The sequence below is a fragment of the Anser cygnoides genome, chromosome 15 (genome assembly GCF_040182565.1).
Source record: "Anser cygnoides isolate HZ-2024a breed goose chromosome 15, Taihu_goose_T2T_genome, whole genome shotgun sequence".
In the NCBI taxonomy this organism is placed as follows: Eukaryota; Metazoa; Chordata; class Aves; order Anseriformes; family Anatidae; genus Anser; species Anser cygnoides.
The window spans coordinates 12,299,500-12,318,184 of NC_089887.1; the positions used below are offsets into that span (position 1 = coordinate 12,299,500).

An 18,685-nucleotide genomic window follows, 5' to 3' on the forward strand; every position below is an offset into this window, starting at 1 on the left:
GCTAGCAGTTGGTGGGGGTAGGTATAAAGCAAGCATCTGTTGTGTTTTGATCTTTTCCCATCAGATCGGCCGTTGCTTGATAACCTCTGCCAAACCACTTGCCTCGTCTTGCCTGGGATCATCCTTCGGGGGTCAGACCCACCTTATGTTGAACTGCTTGATCAGCTTATTGGCAAAGATTTCACAATGACTGGAGTACGCCTCACTGTCCTGGACGCACCACAAGCTCATTGCATCTCTGAGATACTAAGCAGGGCAAAGTGCAGTGTTGCAGCAAAGGTATGAAACAGCTGGAGTTGTTTTGCTTCTTTCCCTGTGGAAGAGTCATTTGATGCAGTGCTGTGCTAAGCTGTCCGGGCTAGCTCTGGGCAGACTAGCTTTGCTAGCAGCATTAGCAGAGCACTGCAATCTGGTCTCTAATAAGCTGGTAAGTAATTTGGGCAGCGTGCCTTGCTAGCTCGTCCCTACCTTGTGTTCCTCTATCTCCATTAGCTCGCTGACACCTAAACTTGACATTGTTATGTTCAAACATATCCTTACTGTGAATGGTTCATCCCCACTACACATTTTATTCCATTCACCTATCAGTGGGCAGTTGCTGCTATTATGTACGTTCTGCTGTATTTATCTGGAAGAACAAGACAGAACACAGCATTTTCTATTTTCCTTTCTGTAATCACACCCCATTAATCCTCTTCTACGATGCTAAATAACCCTTCCACTTTTTGGATGGTGCCCTGGAGTTCTGGGCAGAGATTTCATTTTGTGTCTCATTCTGCTGGTGATGACAACTCAAGCCACAGTCCAGCATTGGGTTTAAGCAAGTGCTCACAGGGTGTAAGCACAAGATATGCTTCTGGGGTGAGCCAATACATCACTTTACATCAGTGCAGCATTGTGCCTGAACAGTTTTTCTCTTTGTACTTGATGTAGGATAAAACCAGCATTTCAGGAACCTTGCTAGAGGAAAAGCAGTAAGGTGGAATACACAAGAAAGTGCTGTTAGGAGCAGAGAGTAAACAACAAGGAAAACTACTTATCCTGGAAGTAGTTATCAACAAAGGGCTGTTAGAGGCACACAGCAGTTCCTGTGAAAAAAATACAGACAAACATTTGTGTTCCTATCCCTTCAGTTCTTATGAGAGTCTTAGGTGTTACCTGTAATAAGAGCAGGTAAGATCTTTTTAGGTTGTGAATTTTTAAACTGACAGCATCCCTTTGAAGTACATCTGTACAGAATAGCAATTACATCTAGCATCCAATTAGTCTAAGCACTACTTTCTTCTCCTGTGGTTCCCCTGAGGATGCCATCCCTCTGCGCGCAGGAATGTGCAGAGCTCTTTAGGAAGGACAAAGCGAATCAGCGTGTGGGAAGGAGAGCCACGGCAGTGGCACTGCTCTCCTGGCGATGGAAACGCTTCCTCCTGTTGGAGATGAATTACTCTGGGCACAGCTGGCATGTCTCCAGGAGGGTCTGGCACTGCTGAGCCAAAGGTGAACCTTACAGCATTTGTGTTCCCTTGCCAGAAGGAAGATGGGCTCCTTCAAGTAATGAGTGTTTCTGCTACAGTATCTCAAACATTTACGGTTATCTGCGTGTTCCTGCTTCCAGCAGACTTAGTGACGGAATAATACACCTAAGCAACCTGCTTATTTTCACTCTGAGGGATGAGAACAGCGATAATAGCATGCCATAGGAATGGGTTAACTAACAGTTCAGACGTGATATTCTTTCAGTTTGAAAGAATCTGTCTCTTTGTGTCTTTCCTGCCCTCACACAGCACACAACCAGTTATCTGTGCTGTCAGCAGCTCATCAGTGAGGCTTACAGACTTATTTAAGTGGATAGCAACCCAAAGCTCTGTTCTTCCTTCCCTTAGTGTTCCCTTTTAACGGACGGTTTGTGTCTGGTGTTAGCGGCAGAGCGAGACAATGCGGTCATTTGCTTCGACTCCCTGCTGGACAGGTAAGTGAGGAACAATATCACTTTAGCAGCACTTTTTCACCACCGTCTCAACTCTCTACCAGAGAGTGTGTGATCTGAACAAGGACAGCTGACCTTCATTTTTGTAATTCTCTTGTGGTTTAGACTCACATGATGTTAGGTACCACTCAAAGGCAATGTGTTCATCCTAAGCTGTGTTGTTTTTAATCTATTGACATCTCAGAGCATTCCTTAGTCTCAAGTCCATGTGTCCCATACTCAGGATGTTAAATAGTGAGTTGTGTTGTTTGTTAAGGACTTGGAGTGTCTGTAAGACTTGGAAACATTGTTCCACAAATACAGGGAATTCTCTAAAATAAGGGCTCACATTGGGAATAGACCTGCTGAATCAATAGAATTCCTAGGAGAAATATCTTAGCAGATTCTGTGTTTGTTATGAAAAAAAATGCTTAAAATAAACACCAGAGCAGAATCAAAAATCAGCCTCTTAAATAAATCACCAGAAATGCTGGGTAGAGGATTTACAGGCCTGATAAAACAAACAGAACCCCTCTACAGGGACTGATTAGCGAAATAGAATGATTATCAGGCCAATTAACCCACTGTCTCCCAGAGGGAAAGTTTCCTTGCGCAGGGGGTGGTATTTGGCAATGCGATGTGTAGTTCACGCACATGGTTTCCTCTGGGAAAGAAAGCCAAGAGAATCTGTTTTCTGACACAATCAGTATAGAGCAGTCCAGCAGCCGCACCACTAAGGCTGCCATGACTTTGGCTGTTCCATCAGGAGGATTTCCAGACACTGTCAATGGGCAGGAATAAGAATTCAAGGATGCTGGAGTTTACAAGCATCGAGGTGATCAAATCCAAACATTTGAATTGGTAGACATCTTGGAGTTCTCATACTTTGATCTAATTTTATGGTGCTCAGCCACAAGGCTGCACTTGGGAAGGGTAGGTGGAACAAATTTCTTAGCATATTTTCAAATATGCTGTTAAGCTAATGGCAAAATTTGGATATTGCTCCTATTGGTTTAAAATCCCACCCTAGGGAGCCACATCCTAAATCTTCCATCCAACAACGTACAGCACTAAGGGGAAACAAAGAGCAACTGATCTTTCAAGTGAGTTTCCTTCCACCCTTTTCCTGCTTTATAGGAAAAAGTGAGCTATCAGGAGCCCCAAAGATCACCGCTGAAGGGGGTTCTGGGAGAGTGGCCATCAGCAGGGCTGGAAGCCGATACATCATCTCCCCCTATTTTTTTTTTTCCCAAGACTTTCAGAGTCTGGGCACTGCATAACACAATCTGTAACACAGTGCTCCCCCCTTCTGTAGGTTTAACTTGATGTGTTTTAAGATTGCCAGTCTGGAGGCAGCACCCACAGAGCAGACATCACAGTGGCTTCTCACTACCACTCACAGTGAGCCCAGGGGCTGAGAGGGAAGTGGGGAGGAATAGATGTGGACAAGGCCAGTCTCAGCTGTGTCCCTCATCCTGTATGGCTGCCTGTACAGCACATAAACGTCCTTGCCAAACTGCAAAATAGACGTGCATAAATCACAGAGGCACTCCCAAATGGCAGGATCTGCTCTGCCTTTAGCCCTGGTGCCAGAACTGGTGATCCTGCAGCCATTTAAAACTTGCTCTACAAGAATAATATTTTTCTTCATGATCAATGATGTATGTGGAAGGGAGGGGCAGCAAAGTGTTGCCTAAGGTTGGGGAGGTGGAGAGGCATTGATCTTTGGGTAGACCATCTTAAGCCAACAGGTAAGCTTACTCTACCATAAGCTATCATACTGTTTAAAATCAACTTTGCAAATATCTTTGAAAACGCAGCCAGTCTGAGCTAGTGTCTCATAAGGACACTTCATGCTAAGGCATCTTCATTGCCTAGTTTATAAACATTTCAAAATAACATCTGAGGTTAATTACACTTACGGCTCCATCAGCAAGAACCACGTGACTTCTCTTGCACTGAACAGGTTGCTGTGTATTTATCTCACCCTTACTGCAGCAGGCCGGGATTCCACTACCTGCACGGGCTCTGGCCTGCATTTCAGCTGCATTGCTGAAGCACCAGGGTGTAAGAGATTGTTTTGTGGCCCTGGGAGCTGATTCACAGCTGAGCCACATCACTTAGGCTCTGTGCCATGGGGAAAACATTGCCATCTGTATGAAAGCCTGGACATGATGTCAGAGATGGGCTGTGATAAGGAGGAGGAGTCAGGTATTGGGAGGAACAATGCAGGCTCTGCCAGTGTAACTGCTCTTAGTTCAGAACATATTAAAACTTTCCTAAGCCAGCTCTATCAGTGGCACATCAAGGAGACATTCAGTCACTGGAGGATGTGCTGTGCAGAGCAGTTGCCTTAAAGACAGACACAGATCCTCATAACTGTGTAGTGGTTAGTGTTCAGCAGCAGTGCCCACCCTGTGCGCTCTGTTCTCTGGATGTCTATAAATGGATTAGTTCTGATCCAAAGGGCAGGAAGAACAGAGAAGGGGACAAAATTTATGCAGGTGGGGGCACAAAAGCAGCCCGTGAGATTGGCTGACTGCAAAGAACAGAGCCAAAGTAGGAATCTGGGAGGGTGCCAAGGGTAATTCACAGGGCAGAGTGATGTAAGTGTTTGGAAGAGGTGAGGGGAAGCTGAAGCACAGCCTAGGAGCAGTGGGGACTGGGATGGGGGAGAATCAGGAGAAGGAAGTGACACACAGACAAAGAAAAATGATGTGAGACATCTTTCTTCTTCTGTTAGCATCCAGTTGCCGAGATCTCCAATATATATAATGTTTGAATTTATCCTGTCGTAACTTGTTTTTAAAGCCAGGCTTCCTAGCTGCAGGGTGGCCGAGGGAAGAATTTACAAGTAGATTCAAAGCAACTACTAGAAGAAAGGCATGCTCCGCTTTTTATGCGTGACAAACTAGATTTAGTTCTGTAATAAGTGATACATATTTTATAGTGACCATGCTAGAAACTACTCCTGTATGGTTATTTGAGCTTTTAAAAAGTACTTTGAGGTGCTCCTAAGGTTGTTAGGACCTAACTATGTTGTGTAGGGTTTTTAGAAATTCGTCTAGTTAACAACGTGTGGAACTCAGCAAGCAGTGTTTGACCAGAGCTCACAGAAAACGTAGCAATATTGGAAGAAAATCAGAGTGCAGACTAGACCCTATACCTTCCCGTTTTTAGATAATGCAGTGCAATCAGAACAAACACCAAGTGTTAAGGAACTTAGCTGGATGTTATTCTGTCTGATGAAACATTCTTACCAAATGTTAATTGCTGTTAGCAGGGAGTGATGTTATCCCTATAGGAAGCTCATCTCTGGAGGCTTTGGAGGGAAAGGAGGTGTAGAAATCAAAAGATGAACGCACGAGATGTAAAATCCTGGAGCTGTTGAAAACCACTGAAGGGAAAACTGTTGCCAAGCACAATACCTGGATATGGCAGTAGCGAGTGGTTCCAGAAGCTGAAGACTCTGCCTGTGCATGGAGTTAGTTAAAAAGGCAATTTTGAAATTTGTATCTTGCCTTTAAATCTCTCTTGCCTGTGTCTTGTGGTCAACTCATGTGGCTTGAGGGAGACCAAGCAAAACAAGGTCTAGTGAAGCAGACCTGTTGTCAAAGGCAGGTTAGAAAGTCCTAGGTTTTTGGAAAAACACAGAGATTATATTAGTTGAGAAAAACGCCGTTGCAGAGACCTTAAATATCTAGATGTATGTGCATTTCCCACTGCCCTAGAGACCCCATTATGCAACAGGTCATTACTGTTTGTTTGGAGGCTTATATTTTAAGAATCCAAATCCATTTATACAAAGCTTTGTAAAACCCAGGATTTGTCTGTGTAAAGAAGTTCAGTAACAGATGCACATGGCCAGAGCTGCTGGCACTAAGCATAGCTCTCCTTAAAGCTAGGTCATCAGCAGTCTCCGACAGCTTAGATGGCGAAGTAACACTGGTTTCTCTTTTTCTTTACCCCCAGTGTCTGTTGGCAGAAGCAGTCGCTACTGGACACTGCACAGCATCTCCTTTATCCCCAAAATGAGAAACAGGCAAGTAGTTTATAATAGAAATATATGTTCTTTTGTGCTCCTGTGGTGAATGAAACTTGTCCAAATCGACTGAATTTTAAAAGAAGATGTCAACTTGTGTGAGACATAAATGTTGCTTCATGACAGCCCCAAGCCTTGGCTTGTACTGAGAGCTCAGTGCATGATGGCAGGTAGGACCAAAAGCCTGTCAAACTGTCTTCCACATTACACCAGTAGCACTACTTTGAATCAAAATATTTGGAGATTTTGATAAAGATTCAATATTTTCTGTAGATGCCAGTTACTTTTTTTATGAAGAATCAACACTTAGTAAGGTATCTGTGATATTTCATCAAAAATAAGACAGAAAATGTTCCTTCAGCCCTACTGCCAAGCTGTCACGTGTCCTGTGTTCTAGAAGTCATGTTTCAGAAGCCCAAATCCAAATGGAAAATGAGAAACTAAACCATTAGCCATTCCACGGATGGGCTGGCTGAGTCTTCTCTCAGTAGTTCCCCCCGAGAAAGGAAGCACTAAGTTCCCAGTTTTTAAAGACATTTGAGCACTTAATGGAAATAAACCAAACAAATATCTTTAAAATTCTGTCTGTAATCATCAAAGGTTAGTATGAAACAAATACAGAAGGCAGTACCTGAAGAGTTAGGACTAGGAGGTAGAAAAAGAATTTGGGAGAATGAGAAAGGGTAGCAAGTAGGCAAGCCTCTCCTGTGGATCCCTTTTGGTCTCATCTAAGAGAGTTAGATGTGTTTGTAACTTCCTATAATGTTGCAGAGCTGCTGCCTTCAGTACCAGTGCTCCAAGGATTGAACCTTAAAAGACACAGAACCCTCTTTGAAGTCTGCGTTCCTGCCTGTAACACAAGCAAGACTACCCCAAACTTCCCAAAAGTCTCACAGCTGCTGTTTTCAGCAGCTTTCTCTAAGGCGCAGCGAGCTTCTCCCTTGGTTTAGCTGGGATTGTATGTGCTGCAGTGCCTGGAAGGTCTGCCTGCACAACTCTGCGATAGCTGCAAGGCTGTCATAGCACAGCGCGTACTGCTGCCAGGGTGCCCGTCTGTTGCCAAGTAATGTGACAGGGCAGCCAGTCCAGGCTGGCTTCTGATTTGCTTTGAAAAGGACATTGCATATCTCTGGCTGACACAAAATCCTTTCTGCTTCACGGCCATGGAGAATCAGCCTATCAGAACGAGGTTTATAGTACTTTCTGTGATAGATAAGATAAAAAGCAAATACGCTCAGCCCTTTTCCCTGCTTTTAGCAGTCTGGGCCGCTGAATCAAATCCCTCTGGCATTGCTGGAAGCAGGGGCTATTCACAGCAGTTCAGAGCTTAGACCACATGTCTAGCCATGGGACAGTGGTGGCTGCAGCACTTCCCAGAGTGGGTTGCAAGAAGCACAGCAGCAAGTGGTGTTTATTTTCAAAGGGGCCTTTTGCTCCATAGTTCAGGGTGGGTTTAGAAATCACAGAGCAAGATCTGAGGAGCAAGCTCACTGGGGAGTGATTGTAACTCAAAGGATGTCCCTAGAAACCATGTTTGATCCTCTGATCTCGTGCTAATGAGTTTATGAAATGTCAGCTAGGCTTTCCAGGTCAAAGCTAATGAGCATCAACATGATATCAGGCAAAGTTCAAGAGGGTTAAGTGAACGTGGATTTCAAATCCTTACGGTTTGAGCATAGCTGTATTGTTCACTGGTGGAGTCAAGCCATGGAAGTGAAAAGGAATTTCATACTTGCTCCCTGTGTGATTTGGGACTAGGCAATGGGATGAGAATTCAGATTTCCAAATGCGGACTGTTTCAGTGCTGAAATCTGTGTCTGGGCTAGTTGTCTTGCCTCCTCCTGTAGCTGCTGAGAGAAGCAAGCATTTTTATAGCGCGTTTCATCTGCCCTAGTTGAAACATTGACCTTAGGAACAGATGAATTCACGCTTTGGAAGTGCCTTATCCTCATGCAGTGTCCCTGCAGATGCCTGCTCCCCACACAAGCTTATCTCAGCACACACAGACCACACATCTGGAAGTGACAGAGCCACTTTTTGTTGGTGTCACCATTAGGGGCTGGAATTTCCAGTGGGCCTCTGTGACATGGTCTCAGCTGTCCCCGCATCTGGACAGGGCTGGAATCTCTCCAGAGAACAGAGCAGTCAAGGAGTGCTGTGTTCAAACAGCATTACAATACCTCAGGACTCAGATGTCCTGTGGCTTGGCAGAGTTTCTCCTTGCATGCAGCTCCCTGTACTGCAGCTGGGACAAGGCCATGAGGCCAGGGTGGCTGTCCCTCAGTGGTGGTGCAGTACGTCACTGACCTGCCACCATTAGCGGGTCAGAAGAGGAGACAGCAGGGTCTCTGTGCATTCCTCAGCAGCAGCCCACGGATGTGTGTTTGAGCCTCTGCTGACAGGGAGTGCTAATCCCTCTGCTCCGCCTGGAGCCCTCAAGCAGATGTCAGCAGCTACCAGCACCTCCCTCCCTTTAGAGACAGCCAAAACCTGGGAGTGGAGCAGAGCAACACAGGCAAAACACATCCTGGGCACTCTTGGCACAATCCTGAGCCCCTCGGCAGGAGGGCTGCAGTCCTATAAGAGTCCTAAAAGCAGCTTTGAGGAGAGGCAGAGTAGTGGCAGGAGGAGGATGCAAGGGCTGCATGGGGTGGACTGTCAGCACGGCTTGTTTAATGCTATGGGGGAACATGCTGTTCAGCAGCACAGTCAGAACAGCAGGCAGGTCACACAGGTCTTGCTGCTAAGCAGGCCACCTTATCTCTGAAGCCACCATGACAAAGAGCTGTGCAGGATGACATGAACTAACAGCATGAAGTTTAACAAGAGCAAGTGCCAAATTCTGCACCTGGGAAGGGGCAACCCTGGCTGTACGTGCAGACTGGGGGATGAGAGGCTGGAAATCAGCCCTGCAGAAGAGGGATCTGGGGGCTGTGGTTGACAGCAAGTTGAGCCTGAGCCAGCAGCGTGCCCTGGCAGCCAGGAGGGCTGACTGTGTCCTGGGGTGCACTGAGGCCAGCACTGCACCGGTCAGGGAGTGTTCGTCCTGCTCTGCTTTGCTTGGTGTGGCCTTACCCCGAGCACTGCGTGCAGGTTTGGGCACCACAGTATGAGAAGGGCGTAAAATATCAGAGAGCATCCAAAGGAGGGCTACAAATATGGTGAAAGGTCTAGAGGGCAAGGTATATGAGGAGTGGCTGAGGTCCCTTGGTTTGCTCAGCCCAGAGCAGAGCAGGCCGAGGGGAGGCCTCATGGCAGCCTGCAGCTCCCTCACAAGGGGAGCAGAGGGGCAGGCGCTGAGCTCTGCTCTCTGGGGACAGCGACAGGACCCGAGGGAACGGCATGGAGCTGGGACAGGGGAGGGTCAGGCTGGGTGTTAGGGAAAGGTTCTGCACCCAGAGGGTGGTCGGGCACTGGGACAGGCCCCCCAGGGACATGGTCAGGGAACTGAGCCTGCAGGAGTTCAAGGAGCATTTGGACAGCGCTGCCAGACATCGGGTCAGGTTTTTGGGTCGTTCTGTGTGGAGTCAGGGGTTGGTCTCAATGATCCTTGTGGGTCCCTTCCAGCTCGGGACGTTCTGTGATTCCAGGGGTGAGATTTGGGAAGGTGAGGCAGAAGCAGCCAGGGGGAGGGAGTCAGATTTGGAGTGGGGAGTCCCACTTGGCACTTCACGTGATACTCGTTTTCAATTTCCTGAAAATGTGGATCTTGAGAATGGCCAAGCAGTTGTAACAACCAGCAGACATTTCCTGCTGTGGGATGCTCGTAGCTACCTCTGTGCAGGGATTAATCCAATCCACAACACCGCTACATGGTAAATCCCCTCACTATGCTGCCTGCCTGCGCCATGCACAGGAAACCTACCTCTGAAAAGAAGTTTCTTTGCAATGCACAGAAATCACCGCTTACGCCCAATACCTTCCTTCTTTTCTCCGCAGGCTAAAGAGCTGCTCTGTTGTCTTTTTGACTCCCTGACGTCTGACAGCATCCACCGCATTGAATCCCAGGACTGCTAGCCAAGACGGTCAGCGCCGCCAAGCAGCACAGGGGTGGATGCCATTGTGGTGGGTATCTGTGCAGACGGACACCAAGGGGGCTCCCAGCCTCCAAGAGTACTAAGATTTGTTTGTCATTAAAACCAAGGCTGAAGCATGGTATTAGCATCAGTAAGATAAATGAGATTTGTGGGAGGAAGAATCAGTGCCCAGGAGCAAATCTTTCTGAACTGTAGCTGTGCTTTCTAGCGGAGTGCATTCTCAGGCAATCTGCTTGCATTTGTGGAGCAAGGTTCGGAGTGTTCTGGCTGGGAAAAAGATCAGGAGGCAAGCACTGAGGCAGAGGTTCGCTGCTGGCTCTCAGGCACTTGGGGACTCCCATCTTCCTCAGGCCCAAGAGACAAGACTCCATGTTCTGCTGCTACTGTGGTCTTTGAACCAAAGATAAAACCACAGTAAGTAACGTGGAAATAGGTGGAGGGAAGGTTGGATCCCTGGAGAGCTGAGCACACCAGGTAGAGCCATTAAATAAAAAGCTGTCTCTGCTCTGGCAGCCCTGTTACCAGCCATCTCTGCCCAGCCCCAGCTCATTGCCCACCCGTGGGCGCTCAGCCCTGCCCCGTGTTCCTTGCGCCCCAGTAAACGCTGATCTAGTGCTACGCCTCCTCTGCCGAGTCCTTTCGGTGAGCTCTCTGGCAAGGTGGCCGGCTTTAACGCAAAGACTGTCAGTCTTCTGGGGACCTTCTTGGCAAATTCAGCTCCTTTGGGGAAGACTTCTCAGCCCAGCAGGCCTCTTGTTCCCATCTGCCCCGTTGAGGCAGACTTAACAAATGCACGTGCATCTCATGCAGATGTCGCGGTCGTGGCACCAACAGTCCCTGGGTCACCTCCAGGTGGTGTTAATGCAGCGTGGCATGCAGCTGGCTGGCCAGCCACCTCTGGCTGCTGCTGGCAGGGTGAGCCCGTCCCACGCAGAGCCTTTCCCTCCACAAGAGCCTGGTGCAAGTCCTCCTCCCAGCCATCACTCGCATAGATTGTGAGACAGAACACCTCTGAGATCTCTGTCCCCTTCCAAACCAGGCTGGAAGTGTCCAGTAAGTTCAAAAGTAGTTTGAGGTCTGGCGCTGCGTGCTCTGCTTCCCCAGGCTGGTGATACCCCTGCCCCAGTCCTTCCCCTTCTCTAAGCTACGTTTACACAGCGATGAGAGATTGCACTGGCAGCTGGAGGCGGGGAGGCAAGGACAGGTTGCCTACCCGGACCTCACGCAGTAGTTTGGTGTCAGGACTGCGAGTACCCTGCAAGCCTCTGCTCCCCAGCGCCGTTCTGCCTGGACGGAGACTGCTCGGGCTTCGTGGTGGCACTGCCTGTCTGCTGAAGAGAAGCTCAAGAAATCACGTGCCCTGAGCCCCCAGGGCTCAGCGTGACCAAAAAGCCTGCTCTGCTCCTGCAGCTAAGTAGGCCATTTTCCTGCACTCCAGGCACACTCCTGTCGTGCTTATTAGCCACGTACAGCCTTGAAACAAATGAAAATTAAAAGGATCCACCCCCAGCACTTGGGGAATTCGATCTGAAAAAAACTGAGAAATGGGATCACGGGGAGCTGCACAGCCCCTTTCCCTGAGCCTGGGGGACTCACACGTCAGGAGGTGATGCTCCTGTGACCGGCAGCAGTCAGCCCAGGGAGGCCATGTCCCGCCTGGGGACACCCCTGGCCCAGTCGGCTGTCACACCAGCACGTGGGACTGCAACAGCATTGGGCCACGTAATAAACCAGGGCCTGGCACAACAATCACCCAGTACCTCACCCACTTCCAGAGAGCCCCACCGTGGAGGCTTGCTCTTTGTCAGCCCCCATCTGTAGACACCCCGGGACTGTGCCTCAGTTTCCCACCCATGGCACTGCCACATCCCCCAGGCACACCAGCCACATCGCAGAAATGGGGCAGCACCTGGGGATTTTTGAGAGATGCTGCAGCCCTGTCTTCAATCCCAGTTTTAAAGCCCAGCTAATTGGTCTCGGTGTAACAAACTAGCACGCCCTGCACAGAGCAGGGGAAAGCATCATCCTCTGATATTTCCAAAATGCCAGGATTCCATAAATAACCTCACCAGCCTTTCCTCCCAGAGCTCCCCACTCCTCTCCGGAGAGCTGACAGCCCGGAGCACCGTGGGCCCTGCAGGAATCAATCCCGTCGCCCCGCCGTCAGCTCCGGCAAACGGAGCCGCAGCTCGCCCGGTGTTTTCCTGCAAACTGCCACAAGGCAGCCAGGATTAGCTAATCAGCGCTGAGGAGCAAATTAATGACTGCTAGAACTAGGAGAAAGGCAGATTTGATCTGAGATTGCCAGCTTTGCAGCTGGCTCCTACTTGCAAACAATTCATTTAGATTATGAAAGCAAGAAATTGAGTACAAAACCCCCTAGATTGTTTGCTTCCTAGAGAAAGAAAAGAAAAGAAATGGAATTTAGATTAAAAATTATGCAGAATAGTATTAATTCCCCACCCTCTCGTGCCTCCCCTCTTGCTGGAAAACCAGAGCTAATCAGAATTTAGCATTGTTCTGCTGCCAGTGTCAGAGCTGCCTCAATGGAGGAGAGAGAAAATACAGTAGGTGGCATTTGGTGTTAACTCCTTAGGGGCCTGTGATGAGGAAGACGGGAACACAGCACCCTGTGCCCATCTCCCGTTTCCCCAGCGTGCCCCAGTCCTGTCGTCACCTCCCCGCGATACGCGGCTGCCTCGGGGTATGGAGCAGCTCCACACCCCCCAGCACCATCGGGTGCCTGCGCGCTGTCTCCTTCCGTCGTGCTTATTTGTCCCGAGAAGCCGACGTCCCCAGACTGAGCTCGGTTTGTGACGGTGGCTTTTGGTGATACCGGCAAAGGGACGGGGCTGCGCGGTGGGTGCGCGCACCCGCGAACAGCAGCGAGCTGCACACCGAGGGCTCAGGAGGTCTCGTGGGAGCCCTTTGCTGCAGCACAGAGCAAATCGGCATGCTGAGGGGAGCGGAGGTGCTGGGCGCGTGTCCGCCAGGGTGGGCGCAGGCAGCAGAGAGCCGCGCTCGTGTCACGGGTTTCTAGCTCACAGCGTCCCCCTCGGCCCCGAGCCGAGGCGGCCATGTCTCCATGCTGACCCCTTCTCAGCCACCACGTGCAGGTTTGGCAGCTGCTCGGGGGCTTTGCAAAGTGACCAAACTGATTCTTCTGCCCCCTGAAGTAAAATGGCAAGGAAGAACCCAAATTAAAATGGATAACCTCAGAACAAAACTTGCAGATATTTCACTTTGGTGTACCCTCTCCATCCTACTTCAGCTGAACGAAGCAGGATTGAAAACGTGACACCTGGAACTGAGGCAACCCCCTAAAACAAACGTGTGGATTTGATTTGGGCCAGAATGAGTTCTTTTTATTTAACATTTACTTTTATTCACCCAAATAGTTTCTGCTCCAGCCCTGTGCACGTGAGCCCTGCAGAGCACCCGGCAGGTCTCCCATCACTGCTCAGACAACGTGCGGGGACTTGCTGCCCTGCCTGTGGGTGGCACCAGCACAGCTGAGCAATTGGGCACCGATCTCAGCTCTAGAGGCCCACAACCAGCTCCGGAGGTGGGCTGGGGGCTGCTGCGCGGCCGTGCCAGGGCTCTGCTGCTTGCAGCAGCATCTTGCTATTTTAGGTTGCCCTTGCTACTGGCTTCACGTTCCATTATCAGCAGATGTGGCCCCGGAGGCGTGTTGGACACGACACTGCCTTCGCTTGCTGCCTGCATCCTCCCTTCTGCTGCGGCTGCTCCTGCGGGCAGCAGAGGAAAGACGGGGACCTGCGCGGCGCTGGGGGCGGCACAGCCACAGCCCTGCTCCCCCCACGGCCTTGGGGCCGGGTGCTGGGGTGAACTGGAGGTTTAAGCCTCCCCCAGTGAATCACCGCCATGGCATTTACGGGGCAGAACGGGGAGGCGGGCAGAGCCCGTGGGTCACCCCGTGGGCTCCTGCGGCCGCAGACCCCCTGCCCTGCCCTACTTGGCTCTGCAGCGAGGGGAGGCCTGGGCTGGTCCCTGCGTGCGTGGTGTGACGGCGGCAGCGTGTCCTGCTCGGGCTGTGCTGCGGGGAGCGTGTTTGTCCCCGTCCCCATCCCGGGGTGGGACCAGCACCGCCACACCGGGCGGGCAGTGTCCCCTCTTGATCTCCTCTCCCCGGGGCCTGTCGCAGCGGGAGCTGCTGATTAATTGGCACTTGGCAATTCCCCGTGGCCAAGGGGCTGGAGGAGCACAAAGGGCGATTTGTCTGCAAGGCTGCAAGCTTTGATAAAGCAGGGCCGGGGATGACTCAGATGTGGGTAATTAAAGTGTTTGAAGCAGCGGATGGCTCGGGCAGAAATACCAGCTCCAGGCTCTTTCAACTGCTGGAACTGGGTCACGCAGGAGCCTGGCGCTGGCGTGGCCGCGAGCCAACGGCACCGCCGGTTGCCCTTGTGCCGGAGGGCGGCCGGTTTGTCCCTGCCCTGGGGCTGTGCCGGCTGCTCTGCGGGCAGCGGGCGGGCCCGGGGGTTCTGCGCCCCAACGGCGTGCCTGGCGTGTGCCCGACGTCGGCCTTGTTCCAGCGGGAGCCTCCCGAGACTGAGACCCCGGGGGATGGCGGGCTCATGCCTCTAGCGAGATCAGCAAGTTTCCATCGCTGCCAGTCGTGATCCTCCTGTGGCCCCAAGGGGCCTGCGTGCAGCCGGTGCAGGCTGGAGCCCGGAGCCTTCCTCCCCTGGGAGTCCTCGTCCCCTGTGAAGCACAGCGTGAGGCCACTGGGGAGCTCCCGGCCGCTCAGCTACCGCTGCCTTCTGCGGGGGCGCAGCCGCCCTCGTGTCTCATCTGCAGCCTTTAATCCTGACGTTTCCTTCCCGTGCGGTACCTTCAGGGCTACAAGACAGCCAACGGCCATCTTACGCACGTTGCAGACATCTTCGGGGTGCCTTTAAACCCCTGGGGTGTTACAGAGGGCTTAGAGCCGGGCTCCGCTAGCCGTTGGTTCACTGTTTATTAACGCCCCCATTAATCTCCTATTAACGCTCTTCGAACGCGACCTTTCTGGAGGTGCCGCAGCAGCCGAGGCGCGGGGCTTAGCTTCTCCCAGCCCGGCGCCGCTGACACCAGCGAGGGTTTCGCTCGGGTCACGGCCGTGCCGAGCACGTCGATGCCATGCCGTGGCCGCCGAGGTGAGAGCCCCCCGCCGCCTCCTCCTGCCCCAAGAGCCACGTCTGCGGGCCGGAGCCCACCCATGGCCCCAGGCCTGCATCTCCCGGCCTCACCCCGGCTCCCGGCCTCGACCCATCTCCTGTCCTCACCCCATCTCCTGCCCTCGGTCCTCGCCCCATCTCCCGGCCTCTCCCGCCGAGGCCGGGCTGCAGCAGTCGCCATGGCAACGCGGGAGGCCTGCGGAGCCTGGAGCCAGGCGTTCAGGCAGGGGAGGGTGCGGCGCCGGGGGTGCTCCCTCGTCCCTGGGCCTCGTCATTGCACCCCAAACTCCTGGTCACCTCCGCCATCCCCAGAGCTGACAAACCACCCGTTTTTCAGCCCCCAAAATGCTGGCTTTTGTACCTTTTAGTGGAAAAATGTTAAAACCTGTGTCGATGTGACCACGTCGGAGATGCCAACAGCCTCCTGCCCTCCTCTGTCCCGCGCCAAAATCCTCCCCGCAGACTGAGGCTGGAGGGAACGCGGTCAGAGCCTGGCAGTTTGGGGATGCCTGGGGGGCTGCTTCCACTGGGGATGGGTTGGAGATGGGTTGGGGATGGGACGGGGATGGGATGGGATGGGGTGGGGTGGGGTGGGGTGGGGTGGGGGGAATGGGGACGAGGATGGGATGGGGATGGGATGGGACGGGACGGGACGGGTTGGGGATGCAGCTCTCCTCTCTCTTTTCCTTTGTCCCTGTGTGACTACATGTGTCACACGGGGTCACCTCTCCCCACCTGCCATGAGCTGTGGCCCTCCTGGAACATCCCAAACATCCCACGTGGCAGGGGCTGGATTTTTCCCCACCTCGGGACAGGTTTCCTCGCTTGGCTCAGGCAGCTCATCCCCGCCAGGGCCCTCTGCAGCCGTCAGGCTGTGGGTGACATCCGCCCATCACCTCCTGACGGCTGGAAGCGCTGAGCAGGATGGGCAGCGCAGCTCCGAGATGTCCCCCAGCGCCGGGGCAGGGGCACCGGGGCCGCCACGCACCAGGGACTCAACAACACCCCGTGGTGGGGGGCTCAAATCCACACCATCATGAGTCACATTTCCTCCCAGCGCCCAGCTCCTCGGCTCACTGCCGACGCTATTTTTGGAACCTATCAGCCATGAGGAGCGCGGTTAATGAATAAGCTCGCCACGCCGGCCTCGCGTCTCCCCGACGTCTCCGAGCGGCTCCAGCAGCGCCTCCCCGGGCTCGCGGTGCCCCGTCCCCGGTGGTGCTGCAGTGGTGGGGACGGATCCTGCGCAACGGCAGCCCCCGAGCAGCGTCCGCGTGAATCAGCCGGGAGCTGAGGTGGCGGTGCGGTAGCAAAATATTTCCTTTAAAAGGGCTTGTTTGGGGTTTTGTGGTTTGTTTTTTTTTTTGGCTCGCTGCAGAGCCTCACGCCGACTTGGCGTTGATCAGTTGTGCTCCAAATGAGCAGATCGTTCACGGTTATTTTTACTCGCAACCTCCAGTATTTCAGGTGGGCCTGCAGCGGCTCACTTCGTATCCCCACGCAAAAACCGGCCAAATTAGGTTCCAGGAGTGGATGAGGTGAGAGGAGGGCAGCCTTCGCTGGGTGCCTGGGGCAGGAGCCTCCAAAAGGCTGCAAGGTGCCGGTGTGGCAGGGCCGGGTCCGTGCGGCCGTGCTGCTGGCAGCAGGCTCGCTACGAACCCGCCCGTATTTTTCTCATCCATCACCTGGGGACTGCCCCAGGCCAGCAGCCTCGGGGAGCTTTGGCACCTGGGAATGGGGGGGCTTCCCCCGGCCCCGTTCCCCCCAGGGGTTGCTCCAAGAGGCCAGGAGCAGACCCGAGGGGCTGTGGCAGCGCCCGGCCGCCCGCAGCCCCCGTCCTCACAGCGCCGGGCTAAAATTATCCGCCTGGCTCGGCACTAACCGAACGGCGCGGCCCAACGGAACCCGAGCGGGCCACTGCGGGGACATCACACCGCGGCTTTGCCTCTTCTGTCTGTGACAGGGAGGGGAGGGTCCTTTCGGCCACAGCCTGGTGACAAAGACATTGATTTCCTAGACCTTTCGGTGTGGCCAAATCTGTATTTTTAGCTGGAGGAAAAAAAAAAAAAAAAAAGAATAAATCACGTGTCCAAGAAATGCTTTCCCTGCCCTGACGCGAAGCAGGCTGGAAGCAGGAGATGAAAGCCCTCACCGCCGGAGCCAGCAGATGTGCGGGGCTCGCCGCCTGCTCCCCGTGTCCCCAGCGCGGGCGCTGTGCCACCAGCCTGTCCCCTGCGCCCCCGGCCCCTCCAGGCGCCAGCCCCGCTCCCGAGGGGCCGGGTGCCCGCGTGTCCCCCCCGGTGTCCCCGCGGCCGTTCACCTTTCGGGGGGGCGCTGCCTTCGTCTCCCCTTCCCTGCCACCTCCTCCTCCTCCTCGCTCTCCCCCACCCTGTTCTCATTTCCCCAAGAAGACTTTAATGAAATCTGCCCTTAATTAAATCCACATTCATTTGCATAATTACCAGGAAATTGAAATTAGCCTGCCAACGTGGCTGGAATACATTTGGGTGCCAGGCGGCCGTGCCCGCTCGGCAGCTGCCCCCGTCCCTGCTCCCAGCCCCACCCCCACGGGGACCATGCTTTTGGCTTTATTTAAAAAAAAAAAAAAGAAAGTCTTCACCGCCATTCAGAATGTTGTTTGTTTTTTTTTTTTGCTTTTATAACTATATATTTTGTCATTTTTTATGTTTTTAGTTGCTTTTTTTTTTTTTTTCCTTTTCAACAGTGACAAACTGAGGTAACGTCTGTGACACTACAGCCTCTCCTACGGGAAGAAGGTCCGAAACCCGACAGCCGAGGGAAGTCGAAATTAAAAACCTGACAAACCGACCGAGGTGGCGACCCGGTGCCCGCCCCGCGAGGGACGCCCCGGGGAGCCCTGGGTTCCTTACCTACATTATTGCACGAAAGATCGAGGACATCGAGGGACCTAAGGCAAAAAGGAGAAAAAAACCGCGCCTAACATCTCTAAATCTGTGCGATGCTACTTCTAAAACCGGACCTGGGCCCCTGCGGGCGGGCAGGGCGGGGGGGGGGTGGAACGGGGACGGGGGCAGCGGCACCGATGGCAGGCTGCGGCGGGGGCACGGGGGGACACGGTGGGACCCCCGCCTGCCTGGCGGCTGCTGTGTAAACTGCTGCTGCTTCGGGGTAGCGTGATAGCCCTTTGTGCGGTAGTTCGGGGTCCAGAGGGGATGGGGGTGCTGGGGGCCCCTCAGGGTGCCCCCGCCCCCCCCCCCCCCCGTGCCCATGGGTCCTGCAGCAGCACCAGCGAAGCCCTGCCGGGGGGGGGGATGGGGGGGGGGAGGCATCTGCCCCCGTGTCCTCGGCGTGAAGGGGCCACCGTGGCTCCTGCCACTGCCCTGCCTCACTGCGGGCAGACCCCGGGGTGCTGGGGACAGGGTGGCAGCAAGGAGGGGTGACGGGGACCCTATGGAGGACCCTGGGGAGGTGGCTCAAAGGT

General features: G+C 53.1%; 1 protein-coding gene across 15 annotated transcripts in view; it reads left to right on the plus strand.

Moving 5' to 3' along the window:
- The window catches only part of DNAAF8 (dynein axonemal assembly factor 8), a 105,474-nt gene extending 87,229 nt beyond the window's left edge, over positions 1-18,245 (plus strand). For 12 of the 15 annotated variants that reach the window (XM_066977993.1, XM_066978002.1, XM_066977997.1 and 9 more), the window contains 4 exons: positions 65-279; positions 1,881-1,966; positions 5,936-6,005; positions 9,945-10,163. In XM_066977993.1, the coding sequence (XP_066834094.1) occupies positions 65-279; positions 1,881-1,966; positions 5,936-6,005; positions 9,945-10,022 (449 nt within the window). In that variant the 3' untranslated portion in view covers positions 10,023-10,163. Of the gene's footprint in view, positions 1-64; positions 280-1,880; positions 1,967-5,935; positions 6,006-9,944; positions 10,164-15,590; positions 15,706-17,947 lie in introns of those variants that run through there. The other 3 variants (XR_010825194.1, XM_066977994.1, XM_066978001.1) reach the window with 3 other exon arrangements.
- Positions 18,246-18,685: the final 440 nt, after the last annotated feature.